The 21665-nt window shown below is 43.2% G+C and overlaps 1 protein-coding gene across 3 annotated transcripts in view; it reads left to right on the forward strand.

Annotated features, from left to right (window-relative positions):
* Nucleotides 1-2674: 2674 nt before the first annotated feature.
* Nucleotides 2675-21665, forward strand: part of NUP93 (nucleoporin 93kDa) — a 79131-nt gene continuing 60140 nt past the window's right edge. For all 3 annotated transcript variants that reach the window (XM_006752857.2, XM_015558869.1, XM_015558872.1), the window contains exons 1-3: nucleotides 2675-2701; nucleotides 9528-9719; nucleotides 12459-12576. In XM_006752857.2, coding sequence (XP_006752920.1) covers nucleotides 9541-9719; nucleotides 12459-12576 — 297 coding nt within the window. In that variant the 5' untranslated portion in view covers nucleotides 2675-2701; nucleotides 9528-9540. The remainder of the gene's footprint in view (nucleotides 2702-9527; nucleotides 9720-12458; nucleotides 12577-21665) is intronic.

Raw genomic sequence — 21665 nt, forward strand, 5'->3', positions numbered from 1 at the left:
ATGCTAAATTCCTTTTGAATCACACCTTCATTGTGGAAATTTGGGCTTATAATAATAACCATATTTTTCAATAGGGAGCATAACGTATATTAAAAAATTTTAACTGCCTTTCAGAAGTTCTTATTGAATGATATGTTATGATTAAATAAGTTATACTTTAGTATCACATAACTTACTTTTTAAAAAAAATATATTTTATTGATTTTTTACAGAGAGGAAGGGAGAGAGATAGAGAGAGTTAGAAACATCATATTTACTTTTGAAACAGATGTTTATAATGAAACTAGAGGCCCGGTGCACAAAAATTTGTGCAGTGGGGGGGAGAGGAGGGTCCCTCAGCCCGGCCTTAGCCCTCTCGCAGTCTGGGACACCTCAGGGGATGTCCACCTGCTGGCTTAGGCCCGCTCCCCAGGGGATCAGGCCTAAGCTGGCAGTCAGACATCCCTCTGGCAGCCTGGGAGCCCTTGGGGGATGTCACTTTCCACTGGGGAATGGGCCTAAGCTGCAGTCGGACATCCTTAGTGCTGCTGAGGAGGCAGGAGAGGCTCCCGCTATCACTGCTGTGCTGGCAGCGGTCAGCCTGTCTTGTGGCTGAGCAGAGCTCCCCGTGTGGGAGCGCACTGATCAGGAGGGGGAAGCTCCTGCATTGAGCATCTGCCCCCTCGTGGTCAGTGTGTGTTATAGTGACCAGTCATTCCCAGTCGTTCTGCTGTTAGGGTCAATTTGCATATTACTGTTTTATTGTATAGGATGACAAAATGTTGCCAAATTGGCAGCTTTGGAAAAAAGCTGAAGTAGCATTTTTACAACGACATAAATCAGTAGAGTATATAAAATACCTTCTGTGTATCACCAACCTCTTGAAGTAGGTAGGAATTATTATCTTTTTATAGATGAGAAGTGTTTCGCTAGTAAGAGAACACTGTAAGTTTGAAGCAGGTTTGTGGGTTCAAAATTCAGTCTTCTTCCGTTTACCCATTCTGTTTAAGATTTTAAAATTAATTTTGTTGTTATATTAAAACTTTTAAAAATAGTTGAAAAAGGGAATAGCATTGTTAGTTGTACATTTTGAAGAAAAAAGGAATAAATAAATAGCATGAGTTATTTCCTCTGATGTATACAAAATTCCCCCCTCAGACAGCATCTATATACTGGTATATAAAAGCCTAAGTGACCGTCCCACTGGTAGCTGTGATGCGCAATGACCACCAGGGGCAGACGCTCAGTGAAGGAGCTGCCGAGCTGGGGTGATGCACTGGGAACCAGAGAGGAGGGAGCCCGATTTTGAGGTGCATCACCTGAGAACTGCCCTCACACAATCCATAACTCCTCGGGGGATGTCGGAAAGCAGGTTTCAGTCCGATTCCCACAGGCCAGGCTGAGGGCCCCTACCGGTGCATGAATCTGTGTACTGGGCATCTAGGGCAGAATATTATAGCAGTGCTAACAGCATTTGTTAGACTGCAGGATCTTTGTAGTTGAAGGGAGAATATTTGAGTCTGTGGTAAAATTAGACTTCCATAGTGAGAGGTAACAAGTATTGTTTGAATATATTAAAATTCCACAGGGGAAGTAGTTGGTGTCATCATTTCAAGCAAATGGATGAATCAGGTGAGATTCCTTTAACACTGAAGGGAAGACAGCTGGCCTTGTCATTGTCCTTTCATCTTTTTCTCAGTCCTTTGTATTTATTGGATAACTGGGCTGTTTGGATTGTGGGTGATTAGGAAAAGGAAAAATTCACATGGTTTAATATGTTGTGTTGTACTTGAAAAGGGCAGTGAGTTCCCTCTAGCATTCTGTGTGTTAGGTTCAAAGAACACATTATCCTGGACAGATTTTATCTTTTATAACAGATTTCTTCTTCCAAATATATTCTTCAGATAAACGGCTTCCAGAGAGAAGGGGAATGACAACAGGTCTACTGCATCACTTCCTCCATCTTTCTGTGTTTCCACTGGAGAGGCTGTGATGGTGGATTGGCCAGGGCACATAGCACCGAACCAGGATTTACTTGCCAGGTCTAGCTCAGATGCCCTCAGCAAACTGGGGGTTGCCAAACTACGAGCTGGGGGCCAAATAAGCTAAGAAGAATTTTTACATCTTTAAAAACCATTGAAAAAAATTCAAAGCTTATTTCGTGAGCCATGAATATTATATGAAATTCAAATTGGAGGGACCATGATTAAAGTTTTATTGGAGCACAGCCACCCTTGTTTGTTTACATATCATCCACTGTCAAGCAGAACTGAGTAGTAGCAAGAGACTGGCCCACAAAGCCTAACATAGTCACTGTTGGCCCTTGCCCTCGGATACCAGTCTCAGAGACTGGGAACGAGAGTTTGGTAGACAGGTCTAGGATGGGTAGCTCTGGGGCTCTTTCGTATTTTCCTTTGTTTTCTGCCAGCTCTGAGATCCTAAGGTGCTACTTTTGGGGCATATAGGCTTAAGCCAGGATAAGTGAGTAACAGCCGTTTCTGGGGTGACCTAGCAGTCTTTAAAAGCACTCATTAGTTCCCTGGCTTGAGAATCCACAAAGCTTTGGATAAATGAAGACATAGTCTACTTGTGGCTGGTGCTTTAAAAGACAATAGACCGATGAACTAATAATGCCAGAAAACAGATGTGTACACATTGTAATACAATAAGCTTGAATACTCTTAAGTCAGGACCTGAGCAGTGGAGATGGCTGCAGGGCCAGGTGAGCCTGTCTCCTGCCGTGTCCTGTGGACCCAGGTTAAGAGTCAGATCAGCTGCAAAATCCTAGAGGGGCCACTCTTTGAGAATACTGATTTAAGATGGTCTAGAAGTGCTGAGCATTGTGAATAGTTGTCTGCTGTACTTGTGAGGGAAAAATAGTCTTCCTACGCTCACACCACCGACTGCAACACTGCTTCACTTCTGACACCAGATGTATGGGTTTGCCACACATCAAGCTACACTCAGATTCTCTGGACACTAGCTGGTTATTCTACAGTTTAACTCAATTCTGACACTTAACTAACTGGAGATAGCATCCGATCCCAAGGGTTAAGGGTTCAGTTTCACAAGACTGTACCCCCCACCCTGCCTGCTCTCCTTCAGAAGCCAATCGCAAGCAGCACATTGTCACCTACGCTTCTCTGACAGCCTGGCTGAAGGTCAGAGGTGCAACTAACTTGCTAGAGCAGGATACACAACTCAGAGAAACATTTACTTACGTGTGCCAGTTTATTATAAAGGATATAGATGAGCAGCCAGACAAAGGTGGGGTCGGGAAGAGTCCTGAGCACTGGAGCTTCTGCCCCATGAAACAGCTGCCCCACCCTTCCGGCCTGTGGAAGCACCACCACCCAGAGCTCATCATCCTCATTGTTCAAGAGTTTATTTTCTTAAATATCTCAATATAAAAGCTAAGTGTCTGTCTGTCCGACCGGTAGCTATGACATGCACTGACCACCAGGGGGCAGACGCTCAATGCAGGAGCTGCCATGATACGCACTGGCCATTTAAAAATAAAGGGCACCACGGATCTGGTGCTGACAACCAACACTCAGCTTCCCCCAAGTGGGACACAGGCCCTGCTACCACCCTGGAGTGACACCCCACCAAATCGCAGCCAACGCTGCCAAAGCCCCATGGTGCAAAATTAGGTAGATAGGAGACTCGGTAGGATCCTATTTTTTTTGCATTAGCAAGATGTGACTAGCGATATTAAAATATTTCTTCTAATTAATTTCCTTTCAACGTGCCTGAATCCATGCACCAGGACACCAGTGTGTGTGTGTGTGTGTGTGTGTGTGTGTGTATATATATATATATATATATATATATAAATGTATGTATGTGTGCATTTCTTTTTTTTATTGTTTAAAGTGGGTTTGTTTTATTTTTAAAATATATTTTTATTGATTTCAGAGAGTAAGGGAGAGGGGGAGAGAGATAGAAACATTAATGATGAGTGAAAATCATTGATAGGCTGCCTCCTACACGCCCCCTACTGGGGATTGAGCCCACAACCCAGGCCTGTGCCCCCAACTGGGAATCAAACTGTTACCTCCTGGTTCATAGGTTGATGCTCAACCACTGAGTTATGCAGGCTGGGCTGTTCAGGAGTTTTTATAGAGATTAATATGCAGCCCTGGTTCCCCTTCTCAGAGGTTGGTGGGTGGGACTGAAAGTTTAGCTCTCCAGTCACTTGGTCTTTCTGGTGACCAGCCCCATCCTGATCACCTTCCCCTTTGAGTGAAGCTCGATGGATTTTCTAATTGAACAAACGCACTATTAAGCAGCTCCCAGATTTAAAAAACAGAAAATTACGCCCCCCCCCATCCGACCCCCTCGAAGCCTCCCTTCTGTTATCCCCTGCAAGGGTAAACAGTCCTGCCTTCTGACAGCAGTGGTAAATTGCCCCTTTGAAGGCTTTCCATTGCTTGGTGGTTGAGGAGGTCTGGAGGCTCAGTAGGACTTCTGCCCAGGGGCACCAGAGAGCAGTTTTTTGGGGGGTGGGGGCCCTGGGACCCTGCGATGCACCTGTCAGTGTTTCCAAAGCCCCCTCCCAATCAGGCGGACAGAGAGGACTCAGTGCGGTGAGTCGTCCCCACTGGCCTTTTCCCATCCAGCCCCAGGTTTGCTCCATTGACTGTCCACAGCCCACTTCCGAGAGTTCTCTGGCTCCTTCCTGGCTCCCTCCTCCATAGCTCCCCAAGGGTGCACCTGGCATCCAGTCTCTGCATGTGTCCTGGCCACATTTTTACAACATGGAGCTTGGACTTCGTTCCTCTCCCACCCCATCATTTTAGTTCTTTCTGTTGGACAAGCTAGGGAGGTTACTTTCATGATCAGCTTCCAGTATCTCGGGTCAAAATTGATATTTGGTTGGTTAACCCCTATATTTTATGTCTGATTTGATATGTATTTTGCAGAGGTGCTAAAAACTGTCCTTAAATTGATTAAATTGACCACAAATTAAAACATCTTATTGGAATGGAATGATGAGTATATCAGAGTATAGATTTGGAAACTTTAATAATTTTTAAAAAAGATATAATTTTATAGATTTCAGAGAAGAAGGGAGAGATAGGAACATCAGTGATGAGAGAGAATCACTGATCAGCTGCCTCCTGCCACCCCCACACTGGGGATCAAGCCCGCAACCCGGGCACGTGCCCCTTCTGGGTCCGTAGAGCCATGCTGGCTGGCAATAATTTTTTTGTAAATGAATTTCTACTGGTTGCTTTATATACAATGCAGGATAGAGCCAGTATTTCTTAAATATGATGTTATATACATCTCTTCTCAGAGACATGGAACAAGTTTATTTTCTACTTTGAAGTTATATCACAAATTTCTTCCTATATGTATATTTATTCTTTTGGTTTGGGATTCCGTTCACCTGAAAACTGGGTTATTCTAAAATATCACTGGCTTTTTTTGCCTGGGAAAAGCACTAGTCTGGACCAAGTGTGATCTGAAATGATGCCATTTATACTGTCACTGCCTTATGCTCTGCAGCCTCAGAAATGTTAATTATCAGTTGGTAGTCGGAAGTGAATGTGTTTGCTCTGCTCTTTGCTTGTCAGTGGGTGCCGATTTGGCAGGGGAGTGCAGGAAGCCTTTGAGAACAGACCCCACGGACGGAAGAATAGAACTCCTCCTGTTCATTCAACAGAAAATGATTGTCTACTATGTGCCAGGCACTGTTCTAAGACCTGGGGAACAACAGTGAACAAAGCAGACAGGTCCCTGTCCTTGTGCAGCTTCCATTTAGCAGGGGTGACAGACAGTAAGAGAGACGGGGAGTGCTGGTGGGGGTTGCAGATTGCACTCTTAACGATTTTGTTCTAGGTTGTCATCAAAGGCAAGGTGACAGTTTAGCCGAAACGGCGAGACAGGGAATCGTCTGGTGTATATCTGGGAGAGGAGTGATCCAGGTAGAGAAAACGGAGCACAAAGACTCTAGGGCAGGAATGGGCCTGACCACTGGGGGGCCAGCAAAGCGGCCTCAGAGTGGTGGGAGCCCAGGAAAGGAAGGGGGGACAGGCCTGGAGTGAGTCCGGCAGGTAGGGAGAGGTGGGCTGCTTCTACAGGGCTTCCCTCTGTACCAGAGATTTAAGCAGAGGAGGGATGTGGTCGGACTTTAAAAGGATCCCTGATTGCTGGGTTGAGAATAGACTGTAGGCGGTGAGGGCTGAAACGGGAGGTCAGGGAAGAGGTGATAGTGACTCAAATGGGTGAAAGTGGTGGGAAGAGGTTGATTCTGGATGTTTTGAAGGTAGATTTGAAAGGCTTCATTGACCTATTGGATGGGAGGTATGAGTCATGCAAGCTTTCAAAGCTTTTGGCTGAAGCAACTGAGTAATGGTGTCTCCACACTGAGAAGGCAAGGAACAAGTTTTGTAGACAAGGTTAGAGCTCAGTTTGGGGCTTATAAAATTTAGGGTGTTGTTTAGAGATTCAGGCTTTGTTTTTACCATTGTCAAAATAATTCTGTAAATAAATTTAAAAGGTCTTCTGTTGGACCACATGAAAGTGAATCATGATTTTTGTTTGTCTTAATTATTTATACTTATATCCTTCACTCTAAACTTTAGTATATATATGTGTATATATATATATATATAATTGATTTCAGAGAGGAAGGGAGAGGGAGAGAGAGATAGAAACATCAATGATAAGAGAGAATCACTGATTGGTTGCCTCTTATACTCCCCCACTGGTGATTGAGCCTGCAACCTGGGCATATACCCTGACTGGGAATCGAACCTCTTGGTTCCTAGGTCAACGCTTAACTGCCAAGCCACACCCGGCTGGGTATCATCACTCTAAATCTCTATATGGGTAGGTCATTTGAGAAATTGAGCATTCCCTTTGTCAGGAATGTAGAATGTTACTCTTTTTCCTCTCCTCCCCCCACCCCCCTTTTTTTTTCAGAGAGAGAGGAAGGGAGAGTGATAGAGAGATAGATGAGAAACTTCCGTTGGCTGCCTCCTGCATGCCCGCTACTAGGGATCAAGCCCACAACCTAGGCGTGTGCCCTGACTGGGAATGGAACTGGTGACCTCTTGGTACATGGGTCAGCACTCAACCATTCAGCCATACCGGCTGGGTTCTTCTTCTTTTAAACATAGAAAAGTTTTATTTCATTCAGTTCTTTATTTAGAGAGTTCCGGAAATTTCCTTATGAAAGAAAAACAGTATTTCCTTTGCTTTGGCTCTGATAGACAAATTATGTTTATCTTAGAGTGAGAAAAATGTATGGGGAAGAGGCAGCAAATTACTTTTCTTTCCTCTTTCTGGTCATCAGCCATGTTTCTGGTAGGTAGTAGAATGTCATTGACCTTAAGGGTTTCTGAGGTAAAACATTTCTCCATTAGGCAGGAGCTGTGGTTTAAAAACATTCTTCTTTTTCGGTCCTTGAGAAAAACTTCCTTTGTCTGCCATCTCCATTTTCCCACACGTAGAGATCGCCTGATTCTCTTGGGTGAAGACAGTGATTATCTGGAAACTTTAAGTGAAGAGTTATTGTGTATATGACTTTTTGTCTAAAGACTGAACTCAGTTTAGTACTTCATAAAGAATTTCAAAGCGTTTTCATCATTAGTCCAGCTGAGCTACTTTTGTTTTAACCTTGTGCCCTTGCCTTTAAAGTTAATGTTGCTTAATGCTCACTTTAAAAAGTTCTTGTTCTCCTGCTGAGATTTATGATGGTAACTATGCCCTTTTAACATTAACCGGTCCTTCAGAGCTGAGATATATATTACATTAGTACTGTAACCACAATTCTAGACCAGTGGGATTTCAAAAGTGGGTTTAAAACAAAGTAGAAAAGTATAATCAACAAGAGCTACTGTTTAAGGAATTTTGTTATTTTTTAAATAAATTACTTTGTTAACCTTTTAGCAACATAAAATTTTTCCCCCCCTAATGATGGTGATACTGTTTATCTTCTGTTTATTTAAATAGTCGTAGGACTTAACATGGTTTTGGTTAAGATCCTTATTTAAGGATAGTACAGGATATATATAATTCATAAATATATAATATCTGTTAAATTTTAACACTATTCATAGGGCTTTTTTTGGTCATTTGGTGGAGAAACAGGCGGTCTTGTTAACATTCATGGTCTAGAAGCCAGCTGCTATTTATATTGTAATTATTAGTAGCAATCATATTTCTAAAAGTAGTAGGTATATTAACAATTAAGTCTAACATCTGAATGTCATAACAAACAAACATGGATCTCTGCTCTCAGTAATCTTGTAAGCTAAAGAACATGAGAGTGAAGACTTGGACATGAACTTGAAGAGACGTCTATTATGTTAGTGGAGGAGCAGTTATGTGAAAATAATGTGAAATTACTCAGAAGACCTATCTTCTCGTCATGGTTCAGCCCCTTTGTAGTGGAGAGTATTGTGGGCATGGAGCTGAGCTCTGGGCTGGAGTTGCTTCTTCTGTTTGCTCAGGACTCTCACAGAGTTGCTGAGAATCCTATCCTATCTAATAAAACCCTAATATGCAAATCGACTGAAGGGCGGAATGACCGGTCATTATGATGCGCACTGACCACCAGGGGGCAGACATTCAGTGCAAGAGCTGCCTCCTGGTGGTCAATGCACTCCCACAGGGGGAGCACCGCTCAGCCAGAAGCCGGCTGACGGCTGGTGACCGCAGCCGTGGTGGTGGGAGCTTCTCCCGACTCCGCAGCAGCACTAAGGACCCCTTGGGGATGTCCGACTGCCGGGTTAGGCCTGCTCCCTGCCCACAGTGCACAAATGTTGTGCACCAGGCTTCTAGTCATGAGATAAGGGCCTTATAAGTTGCCTAGTACTGTGGGTAGTGTTGTTTTACTTAGACAGGTGGCGAAATAGGAGGTGGAGGGTGGTGGTTCTTTGAGTCCGTGGAAGGAGGCAGGAATCCTGGTCTGTGGCTTAGTATCTTTGCATTTGTTCTGATGGCAGAAGTCAATCTTGGACTGTCAATATACACAGAAATGATCTATTTGTTTTTTAAAAAGTATATTTTTAATGATTTCAGAGAGGAAGGAAGAGGAAGAGAGAGATTGAAACATCATTGATGAGAGAGAATCATTGATCAGCTGCCTCCTGCACGCCCCCTTACTGGGGACTGAGCCTGCAACCCAGGCAAGTGCCCTTGACAGGAATCAAACCCAGGACCCTTCCATCTGCAGGCAGATGCTCTATCCACTGAGCACCACCGGCTAGGGCTAGAAATGATCTGTTTCTTCACAGTCTGACTCATTTTCTCTGTCAGGCCTGTTCTTGGGGTATGTTCAGGAACAAATCCACTTGTCTGTTTACAGAAAGTCCTGGTGTTGTGCTCGCTTCGGCAGCACATATACTAAAACTGGAACAATACAGAGAAGATTAGCATGGCCCCTGCGCAAGGATGACACACAAATTCGTAAAGTGTTCCATATTTTTTTAAAAAAACAACGTCCTAGTGTTTCATTAAGCTTGTAACAGATTCAGGTAGTGTTTAAAGACTATCTTTTCCTCGATTGAGGTCCCTTTCTTCTCCCCCTCTAGGATCCGCAGCGCCATGGATACCGAGGGGTTTGGCGAGCTCCTTCAGCAAGCTGAGCAGCTTGCTGCCGAGACCGAGGGCATCTCAGAGCTTCCCCACGTGGAACGGAACCTGCAGGAGATCCAGCAGGCGGGCGAGCGCCTGCGTTCCCGGACCCTCACACGCACGTCCCAGGAGACAGCAGATGTCAAGGCGTGAGTACTGGTGGGGAAGCAGTGTTGCTGCTGGGTGGCTGGGGGCAGGATCCATTTCTTCTCTCCTGTCTGAATTTGGATTCAGTTTGTAAATGACACACAAGCCAGTTTCTTGGGAACTCAGAGTGAGTGTGTAAACAGGTCAGTAGTCTTGCTTTGTCTCCTTGCCCGGGTTTTCCAGCCTGTCTTTCTGACCAAGCTGTGAGCCCATATCTCAAGCAAAGATGATCAGGATGGGAAGGGGCGAAGAGTTTTGTCATGCAGAAACCAGTCACAGCAGTTCCTGCCTGGGTCATAGGGGCTCCTGCAAGTATATTATTAGTCAGTGTGGGCCACCAGGTGGGTGTTTCTGCCGGTGCCAGTGAGCACTCAGAGATGAGCAGTGTTTTTAAGGGCATTGGAAGAAGTTGATGCACAGTCAGTGGCGAGAAGCCATCCAAGCGAGGAGTGATTCTGTCTGCTTATTGTCAGTGACCCCGTGGGCTGCCTCTGAGGGACCTGGCAGTGCAGTGTCTGCAAATGGATTATCCAGGAAAGAGGGTGAGCGCCAGGGAGTGCAGCTGCAGAAGAGTGCTGACTGATGGCCGGCCAGTGGCTGCTGCTGCTGCACAGCATTGATCGGGCTGTTGATTCCACAGACGTGTGTTTGGGGTCCTCACTGTGCCGGGCCTGGGACTTCTTGGGGTTCCTACCATCAGTTAGACATGGTCCTTGTTTTCAAGGGGCTTATAATTTTGGGAGGCAGAAAAAAAAATGGTGGTGCTTTCCATAAGAACTATGATTTAGTCCGGTCAGCATGGCTCAGTGGTTGAGCATCCACTCTGAACCAGGAGGTCATGGTTTGCTTCCCAGTCAGGGCACATGCCCGGGTAGCAGGCTCGATGCCTAGAAGTGGGATGTGCAGGAGGCAGTCGATCAATGATTCTCTCTCCTCATTGATATTTCTATCTCTCTCTCCCTCTCCTTTCCTCTCTGAAATCAATAAAAAGATTTTAAAAAAAGAAGAAGTGTGATTTACTGACTACTTAAGATTTGCTTATCCTCACAATGAATATTAGGGCTGCTGTCCCCTTACTACATTGAGCAGCTGAGGCTCAGAGAGGGCGCGTAATTCTCAGATCACACAGTTGGTGAGTGATGAGCCAGGGTTCAAACCCAGACAGGCTGACTCCAGAGCACATGCAAAGGGGGAGGGGCGCTGTTACTTGTTCTATGTGGGAGATGTGGGAAATCGGCGATTTCTGAATTGAACTTGAGAAAGACCTAAGTGCTTTTGTTAACGCCAGAGACCCTGTGCACGAAATTCATGCAAGAGTGGGCCTTCGCAGTCCTGGCTTTGTCCACAAGGTCGTCCGGAAGGACTTCGGGACAGTTGTTCTGCTTTTCGGCCGTTGGGTCGATTTGCATATTACGCTTTTATTATTATAGATGAGTACGTTGTTTGGGGTACGTAATAAATGTTGGTATTGGTATTGGTATTGGTATTGGTATTGGTAGAGTAAGTCAGAGAAGCCCTGGCAGGGATTTTGAACTATCCAACCTTGCAGCTACCTGCAACCAACTGCTCCCCAACTCTGTTCCCCCGCACCCCAGCCAACCGTTAGACATTTCGGCTAACTAGGCTCCTTACTGCTGCTCCCCATTGCCTGTAGTTTCCCCAGTCTTGAGTGTGCATGCTCTGTGCTGGTGTGCAAGGATGCTGCTGGAGCCAAAGGATCATCATGCCAGCTGAGTTGCTATAGTTATAATTTAATTGCCTCAGCTTTACAGCCTATTAAGAGCAAAAACGGAAAATGTTTTCTTGGTAACAATTATCAGTCATGCTCTCTTTCTTGTAAATTTCCATTCTTCCTCCTCTCTTTCTACCTTAAATTCATTATTTTAGGGAGGATGAAGTTAGAATATTGAAAGAATGGGTACAAGATGGGGCAGGTGCTTAAAAAGAAACCAAAGGGCTGTTGACTGTATTTTTCCATCTTCTTGCCAGAGACATAAATTGTGCTGTGAATATTTTAGTACAGGATGAGGGCAGAGGAGAGAACTGAGTAAGGAATTTTTTCTTACCTGAAATTTTGCAAGAAAACTGTCTTACAGATGTTAGTTAAAATTAGATTGTAGGTTTAAGATTGAATTGTTTGGTGCTGAATTCATTAGTTTAAATACACTTTGTTGGAGTTTTTATTTTAGGGAACAGATTTGATAGATTTTTGCTTCTGTTTAATATTTTTAAATTAAATTTTTTCACACATGAAGAAGAATATGTATGACACGTATAAAGGTGTTCATCAAGGGTGGCAGGCTGTGAGCCAAAGCCAGCGGCCGCCTGTTCAAGGTGTATTGGAGCACAGCCATGCTTGTTTATGTGCTGTCCATGCTGCTTCGTGCTATAGTTGCTGTAAAAAATAAAACGAATGAGAAGATCACCTGTCTCATGATCTCCTTTACTGCAAACTGTTTGGAGCTGTCTGGCCTGTTATTTTATTGACATACTCTCATGTTATTCTTGACAAGTACCTTACTCTAATTCGGGCACAACCAGAACTTTCTCTCTAGCTACCAAATGCAGTGTTGGTCTATTATTTCAGGTGATAGATCTTTATGGAAAGGTATAAACCAACTATATAAGAGTGTCTAGGCAGTATACAGGGAGTTTTGGATAAAAAATACTCTTTAGTATATTATGAAACTTACTGAGGTCTTAATCCTCCTTTTTCCTCCCTGCCCTATATCCTTACATAGGTCAGTTCTCCTTGGATCTCGGGGACTTGACATATCACACATCTCCCAGCGCTTGGAGAGCCTGAGCGCGGCTACCACCTTTGAACCTCTTGAACCCGTGAAGGACACAGACATTCAGGTAAGGGCTGCCAGGTGCCTGGGTCGGTGCAGGTGGAACCCTGAGCGTGCAACCCAGGTTGAAGGCCCTGGCCCTTTGTTGACCATCTGATTAAGGAATTCCCGATTTCTTTTTTAATTCTCTTCTTCCTTGGATGTTCAGAGAACAGGAGACTTAGCTTTGGAGGTTAGTGGGAACATTGGGTTATTTTCAGAGTGCTCTGCTAGGCTGAATTTAAGGAAGCAGTTCCGACCTGCACTTTTAGATTATTGTGATTGTGAGAATAGATTTCTTTCTTTGGGCTTAATCCAAGGCACAAACATTAGTTGTATTTTTTCTTGTTTTCTTTGCTAGATCTCAAGTAATTTTACTGTTCGTCTTCCACATTTCTTTTCTATAATCTTGCTTGCATTGGTTGGCAAAGAGCTGGGGAAACTTAGAGTATTACTTACTAAAACCTACTCAACAATCTCTAGGAAGTATTTGGCTACATTAGTGGTACCAGGAAATTGTCTAATAGAGCACTCTACTCTCATTTAACCTAACATGTCACTGGCACAGTTGATTGCTATTTTAACCTAATCAGAAATTGATGTGTGTGTGTGTGTGTGTGTGTGTGTGTGTGTGTGTGTGTGTGTAACACTTAAAGAAAAAACTTGAGTGATCTATTTAGTTTTGAGGCATTGAAACTGCATTTGTGTTAGAGTAAAGGGATAGTGGGGTACCATTTTTCTTACTGATTTACCTTTGAATTGAAAGGACCCAGGCCTTACAAAGGCAAATCCTAGTACAAATGGTACTAATTGTGTTATTGTTTGGGCTCAATTTAGATTAATACTCTCTACCCACCACCCTTCCCAAGAGCTGTTTTAATCCATCTAATGGCCACAGTTCTGTATTTAGTCCTATTCAGAAACCTAAAGCACTGTACTTTGAGTTGAGAGTTGAGTAACTGTAGATATTCTTTATTTTTCCTGTTACTGATATGGTCCCAGAGTATGGAAATATAGTTTCTTTCCAGTACTAAATCACATTTGCCTGTTACCTTACAGTTATTCTTATTCCCATGGAATCTCAAAATGCCATGGAGCCCTAGCCAGTTTGACTCAGTGGATAGAGCGTTGGCCTTCGGATCAGAGGGCCCCAGGCTCAGTCCCAGTCAAGGGCATGTGCTTTAGTTGCAGGCTCCTCCTGAGCCCGGGCCCTGGTCAGGGTGCGTGCAGGAGGCAACCGCCCAATGTTTCTCTCACATTGATGTTTCTCTGTCTTTCCCTCTCCCACTCTCTCTTAAAAACAACAACAACAACAACAAAACAATGGAAAAATACCCTTGGATGAGGATTAACAAAAAACCCCACAAAAACAAACAACAAACAAAAATGCCATGGATACATGTCACTTAATTTTTTTGTTTTTTTTCGTTTTAGCTATTCCCCTCCCCTCTTTGTATTTCAACTGCTTGATACTCTATAAACAAATACTTAATAACAGGGTTGAAGTGGGCGAATGGGATAAGTGCTCAAATAATTAGGATACTCACCATATATTTTGGGGAGTACCCCAATAGTTTGGAAAGACATGGCACTTGATGTCAGATAGGTTGTTGGTTGGTTGTTTTTTGTTTAAAATACCAAGGAAGTTGTTGTTTTTTTAAAAAACTAACTGCTTTTTAAGTTTTCTTTGGCGTATTTACAGTCCATATTTGGAATACTCAGCCACATTTACTGATGCACTTCACCAAGTCCCACTGATGTGGTACTCCATTTTTTGCTTTGAGTGATGGGCTCTTGAATGCATTGAGTCATAAGGGTCATTTATTCTGACCCTCTACTTCATTCATGAACAGTCCCCTTCAACCTCCCATCAGATGGCTTCCTAGCAGTGCACGCTTGGTCACATGAGTGTTTTTTGATTAGGAATGAGCGTAGCTAAGAGTTTTGGTCCTTACCATTGGGAAATCTTTGAATTTTTAGAGGAAGGTTGCCTCCATTTCAAAATTTTACCTCTCAGTTGGGCCTTTCTGGAATACCTTCAGAAATGCAAAATGTCAGTTCAAGATAACTTTTGATTACGTGGGAGTTAAGTATCTAGACCTGAAGTAAAGACTGACTAGTTTTCAAACAATCCCTCTATTGACTTCATCTTCTTGCCGGCAAAGCTTTACAGGAGAAAAGTTAACGTTAAAAGGGCTGACACTTGGGCTTTAGCTATTAGGAGGGATTGGAAGCTTTAAGTTGCATCGTGTGGCTCAGCTGACCTATGCTCCAACTTCCGGTCTGCACAGTAGTGTCATGTCCTTGTCTGATTTCTTATTTGGAAGTCAAAGGTAAGAACCAAGCCAGCTTTTGCCCTTAGTATGGAATGGTCTTTCTTTTAATTCTTCTCATAATGTGTTCACTATCCAAGGAGAGTTAAGTTGGAAATCTTCAGTTTTTTTGTTTTTAGAAAATTCAGACATACTTTTTTTTTAATTGATTTTTTACGGAGAGGAAGGGAGACGAATAGAGAGTTAGAACCATCGATAAGAGAGAAACATCGATCAGCTGCCTCCTGCACACCTCCCACTGGGGATGTGCCCGCAACCCAGGTACATGCCCTTGACCAGAATCGAACCTGGGACCTATCAGGCCGACGCTCTATCCACTGAGCCAAACTGGTTAGTGCCAGACATACTTTTTGATGGACATTTTCTCTCATTTATTTTAACAGCTTTATTGATATATAATTCACATTTCTGATGGATTTTTGTGTATGAACATTTGTTTTCTGGCCAGTGTGATTTTTGAGATGAGAGTACACAATCTCTTGGGCCGAGTACCACACAGAGTGAATTTATGATGTCAGTTTATAAATTCATAAAAGGAAATGCTAGAGGATCCTTTAAACTAGTAGATACTGCCCAACACTTTATACCATCCGTTGTTTGCATCACTTATAAGCTTGCATCTATAGATACATGGATAATCCTTTTCTGTTTGGTAAACACTGATCATATTTCCTTCCCTTTCTAATGGAGCTTGAAATTAACGCAGGTCTTTATGTTGTTACTTTTTAAAAATATATATTTTACTGATTTTTTTACAGAGAGGAAGGGAGAGGGATAGAGAGTTAGAAACGTCGATGAGAGAGAAACACCGATCAGCTGCCTCCTGCACACTCCCCACTGGGGATGTGCCCACAACCAAGGTACATGCCCTTGACCGGAATCGAACCTGGGACCCTTCAGTCCGCAGGCCAACGCTCTATCCACTGAGCCAAACTGGTTAGGGCTTTGTTGTTACTTTTTGTTTGTCATAATCAGTGACATTGATTGGCATGCACTGAGAATACATTTTAAAAACATTGTTGTCACCAGCAAAGGTAACATTTTTTAAATGACACTTAAATATAGGTATGGCTGATGCTAGAGGAATTTTAAAAAATGTTTATTGATTTTATTTTTTGGAAATGGTCATAAAGAAGGCCTACACATTTGCGAAATAGAGGTGGAAGAGCAAAAACTATTAACAGGACATGTTACCGACGCGACTATCCCGCTGTATTAAAGAGACATCAAGGTGCTTGTGAACACAAGCCCTCTCACCAAGACCCACTTGCTCACTTCTGTCTGTGGAGAGAAATATTGAGGGCAGATTGCACATCTTTATTATGATCTGAGCAGACCTAATGTACCGTGGCTGACGTGTACTATATAGTAATAAAGTGCAGATTTACACAGTTCAGTTATAGTCTTGGCTTTCCCACTAGATTGCATGTATATTTCAAGAAGGCAATGCAGGAGTAGCCCGAGTTAGTCATAAAAATGGGAGCTGCTGTTTCTCAGCATTAGACCATAATATTTTCTAATGACACTAGATCAAGTAGAATAATATTATTGCTAAATGCATTGCATTAGATTCCTATGGCTGCCACAACAAATTACCTTGAAATTACCACAAACTTAGTGGCCCAAGCATTAGAAATTTACCTTTCACAATTTTGAAGGCCAGAGTTTGAAATTAAGGTGTTGGCAGCAGCATGCTCCTCTCCGAAGACTCTAGGGTAGAATCCTTCTTCTGGCCCCTGGTAGCTCCTGGCATTCCGTGGTTTGTGGCAGCGTAACTCCATTCTCTGCCTTCATCTTCCCAGGTTTGTTCTCGTGTTGGCAAATCTGCGTCTTCTTTTGTAAGGGCTCTACTGGTCACTGGATTAGGGCCTACCCTAAATCCAGGACGATGATGTGTTTGAGAGATTTCTGTAGCGACATTTTCCAACTAGAATCAGTCTGCTTTGTATTAGATACCTAGTTTTTAGGGTAAGTATAAGTAGGATTAAGTTGTACTTTTCTAAGGTCGGAAGAAACAGTGGCCGAACCTTTTCTTTTTTCTTTTCTACGCTAGGCTTTTGCTTACCACCTTCCTTTAGCGTGGAGTAGCGCCTTTGTAATGCCCAAGCCCTAACTTCAGTCTAACACTCTAAGGCTTTCCTTAGATGCCACCCCTTTGATAGTCTTCTTAGCTCTCTTCTCCCCATGACCTCCAAATTTAGTGTGTTGGCTTTACTGCTTAAGAAAAAACAAAACTTTCTGAATGTTCCCTCACAAAAACTTAGAATGTGTTGTTGGAATTGATTTAGCAGCCAATTCAAATCTTAGATAAGTGAAAATTTAGCCTGTTCTTTAGAGAGAAAAAAAATCCTATACCAAAGGTCTTCGTAATGTCTAAATTTCCAGATGAAAGTCTGTCCTGTGTGAGTAAAGAGAAAATGAAATCTTAAACAGAATAAAATGATTATGCGAAAATTAAAGTCAGGGAGACTGATCTATCACATATAAGATTAATGGTGCAGTGATAATTGACTTGGTAAAACCTTGTTTTGCTTACCACACTGTGTCTATAATAAAATATTCATTATTTCCTTCCTTTTTTTCTGTTCTTGGCCTTGGAAAGGCAGAGTATGCTCAAACCACTCTTAGCTTATTTCAGTAATCAGGAGAAACTAAATGGTTTTGGTAAGTATAAAAATGAGTCACACTGGTGGCGTAACCCCTTATTGTTATATAACCTGAATGATTATTTTCATGGTTTATCTCTTAACTTGATATCTTCGGAATTAAGATACTGCTGCCTAAATGCAACTGTATATAACAGCTAAGAGGGAAAGCGGCTGTGCTGTTTGCTAATTATGTGTTTGTGGCACTGGCAAGTTCTTAGTAGGAATTGGTTTCAGAAATCCTTTGGTAGTTCGTTGGAAAGAGGGTCAGACTTGCCTAGAATGATCAACGGCTCTCCAGGAAGATTATAGGTAAAATGTAACATTGAGGGAAAAGCACGGTAAGCTTTCCCCGGCTCAACTCAGTTGAAGGAAAGTGCATTCTGCATGGGTGAACTGGAGCTTAATTCCAGGATTATTTTTAAAGAAATGTAGTTGACATTTTCGTCTGTTTCTAGAAATTGAAACTACTAAGCGTGTGTCCCAAGGAGAGAGGTCTTACCAGAGCTGCTTTAGTAAATTTAAGGAAGAGATGAGGTTCATTCCTAAGATTGCATCTTTTTGCATACTGATAATTATATAACAAATCTGAGAAATAGTGTAAGTAGGAAAAACAGTTCTTCCATGTTGTTTGTGCTGTTGAAATGCTTGAGCAGGCTTTTCTGCACATATTGGTGACCCAGGCCAAATGGAGGAATAAGTGGTGGTGGACTCTGAAGGAATAAGACTTTGCTCTTTAAATGTTTTCACATCTGAAAAGATGAGAGACTATGGCATGGAATCTAATAGTGCAGAGGTTTTTATTTAAGCAGGTGTGTTTGTTGATCTCCTTTGTTATACCGGTATTTCTCTTGCCCTTAAGGGAATTTCATGGTAACCTTTCTCTTGAGGTTTTAAAGGACTTGAATGGGTATTTGAAGCTTGCCCTTTCCCAGCTTATAACCGCTGCCTGTTCTGGACTAAACCCATAGCTAATGCTCTTGGGTTCTCACTGTATCTAAATTCTGTTGGAGAGAAACCCTTTCCTGGAACAAACACCAGGTACATTTGGGGCCAAGACTCCGTTGTAGAAGCTGAAGTGCATGTGGAAAAGACACATCTCGCTGTGCCCAGTGTTCCTGTTCAGGGCAGCCATCGTGCCAGGCTTTGTCTCCTGAGTGAACACCGCAGTGTCCACATTTCACCCACTTAATAAACGTGTTTTCTGTTCCTTGTCATTAAATCCTGACCCAGTGTAAATCTCAGAGCTGATATCAGCCGGTAAACATGTAAAGAAGAAAAAGTAATTGTCTTCCCAGAAGCAGGTTCATGTGCCATCCTGTTCTGTGTTTATAATGAGGTCGTCTAATGCTGATTGCTGCGGTCAGTACTGAGATGATTTAATTTTCCTGCCTGCATGTGATAAGGGAAAAGGTAGGCACTGCGGCTGGTGCCGAAGTGTGCAATTACATTAAAGTCTCCTTTGACTGGAATTAAAAATGGTAACTCTGGAAATAAAATGGATGTTAAAGGCTTTGTTTGTGGAAAATGTGAAAAATTGCTTTTCAGTGAGCCAAGGATATAAGATTTCAGGTTTTGACTTGTCTAGTTACTCTTATCCTGGATGCAGGGCTCCCACAAAGCAAATAAATGGGTGCTGAATGTTTGGAGTAAGTAGGAAATGACAGGCTGCTTGTCTTCTTAGAGGTTTCTAATGCCCTGTAGTGAGCAGGAGAGTATCAGTTACAGCTTAAAGAACTCGGAATGGTTCGGGAAGAATTTTCTGGGAGAAGCCCAGGGCTAAAGTATTTATCTAACACTTCAAGAGAGCACTTCACATATTGGCCAGGCCTGGTGCCTTTGAACCAGAGCTGAGTTATCCTTCCTCCTTCAGAGGTGTCTCTTAACTTCCTATTCTATTGATGCCCCAGCACTTGGGAGGTGGGGAACATACGTCGGCATCTTCAGTCTGGTGTTTTTAAATTGCTTGGTTTCAGGAACCGGGCATGGGCACTGTTTGATACTGGAGTAGGTGTGATTTAAGTGAGGGTGAAAACCTCCATTGAATGCTTTACTGTAGACCAATCTCTCATTCCCAGGTGGCAGCCCTTGACCCTGTGTACTGCTTTCATCTGCTTGCCACAGCGCCGTGTGCTCCATTTCCAGTTTGCAATGTCAAATCCAAGCTTTGTAGGCCTGCAGCCTGAAGTGTCTCCTTCCATTGGTGGTGGTTGCAGAGTGTGGCTCCTCAGTTACAAAGCTTTGCACCTGGGTTCCCACTGTCTCCACTAAAAACCCACAGTCTGTGAAGGAACTGAGAGAAGGGCTCCAACAGGGCAGACCCTTGGTTTTGCCTTTTTGTTGATTTGTGCGGTAGGGACCAGGAAAAGCAGCTGACAGGTAGGGTGGGCAGCATCCTCTACTGACAAGACCTGTGTTTAGAATTTCTCTTGCTGCAGAGCTCTCAGCGCCAGTGTGTATTGCTTTCTTTTCAAGCGTTTCCGTTTCACAAATGCTTGCTTCCACCTTGCACTCCAGACATGGAGAGGTTGAGCAAGTCCTGCAAGCGCAGGTGGCCGGCAGTCCCTGGTCTGGAACACTAACGATCTGCAGTGATCCTTTGGGATGCACATGCCACCTTCATTACCCTGGAGGACCGGAGGGTGAGCCCTCTCTTTTCACTGTGGAGTGGCTGTTGAGGCCGAGACGCCATCAGCAAAACCCTGCCTGTGCTTTCCAGAGAACAGCAGCGCTGGAAGCACTGCGGCCGAATCTGCGGAGCAAGGCCAGGTGTGACACTGCTCCATGAAATTGTACAGGAAGAACGCTTGTCTTAGAAAACATCTTCACAACTAGGACTGTGCCATTTATGAAACAGAGGGGAGGGTTAGGTCAGCAGAGCATACGTGGGTAGTGCGGGTTTACTGGTTGATTTATTATTACTGACCAATTTGGTATATTTCTTTGAATGGCATGAGCAAAAGGATATGGGGGACAGTATGCTCCACTCCCTTTTCTTTAAAAAAAAAATTATTTGTCTATTTTAAAATGCTGTCACTATCTTAGGGACAGGTAGAAACTGCTGTGGAAGGTTATAATATGCTTGATTTGCTCCAGTTACCAAAACACACTGGTGTGATATTATCTGGGAGTACTTTCTCCTCTCTTATTAGATCTCTCTTATCCACAGTGCATATCAGTCTGTTTCAGCAGGTCCCCTCTATAATGAGCAGGGCCTGGCGGATCCTTGGAAGTTTACTGGCATTCGTGGTGGCATGTGGCTGTGCGATGGGACTCCACACTGCCCAGGTGTCTTCATGAAGCAGTATGGTTCACTCAGAAGGTGCTTACGGAATCAGTGCTTCTCAAACAAGCTCCTTTCCCCCAACCCCCATTTTATGTCAAACTGAGAGAGAACTTTTATAAAATAGAGTAAAAATAAATTGACCAGGAAAAATGAAAAGAAAGACATAAGATATAAGCCCTAGTTTTTAAAATTAAATTCAATAGATGTAAAATGATTCTGTTAGATTGCTATAAAAGTTTCTAAATGCTCGTTCTCAGTTTTTGTCTTTATCTTTTAGGCTGGGAACAAACCATTTGCGGGCTGGTACCCCTTCAACCTTCCTCGGAGTAGTTCTAGTTTAAAAGCTGTGCTTTCTCGCTCCATTCCCTCTCCCCTCCTTTAGTTTAAGTGTTCCCTGCTGTTATAGTGAAACATGGCACCAAAGTTTTGCATTCCTGTCTTCTGTTTTATGGCAGCTAGAATCAGGGAGGCAAAGCTAAGATTTACTGAACATTTATCATGTCCAGACACTGTACCGAGCACTTTCTGGGTTTCCTCATTTAATTCTGCTCAGTAATAGCCTGCTGTGGATACGATTGCTCTCCGAATTTCACTGATGAGGAGCCTAAGGCCTCAGACTCAGTGGTTCTCAACCTTCTGGCCCTTTAAATACAGTTCCTCATGTTGTGACCCAACCATAAAATTATTTTCGTTGCTACTTCATAACTGTAATGTTGCTACTGTTATGAATCGTAATGTAAATATCTGATATGCAGGATGGTCTTAGGCAACCCTTGTGAAAGGGTCGTTCGACCGCCAAAGGGGTCGCGACCCACAGAGTGAGAACCGCTGTTCTAAATGGATATGATTATAT

This window comes from Myotis davidii, unplaced genomic scaffold (genome assembly GCF_000327345.1).
Source record: "Myotis davidii unplaced genomic scaffold, ASM32734v1 scaffold590, whole genome shotgun sequence".
NCBI classification, from domain to species: domain Eukaryota; kingdom Metazoa; phylum Chordata; class Mammalia; order Chiroptera; family Vespertilionidae; genus Myotis; species Myotis davidii.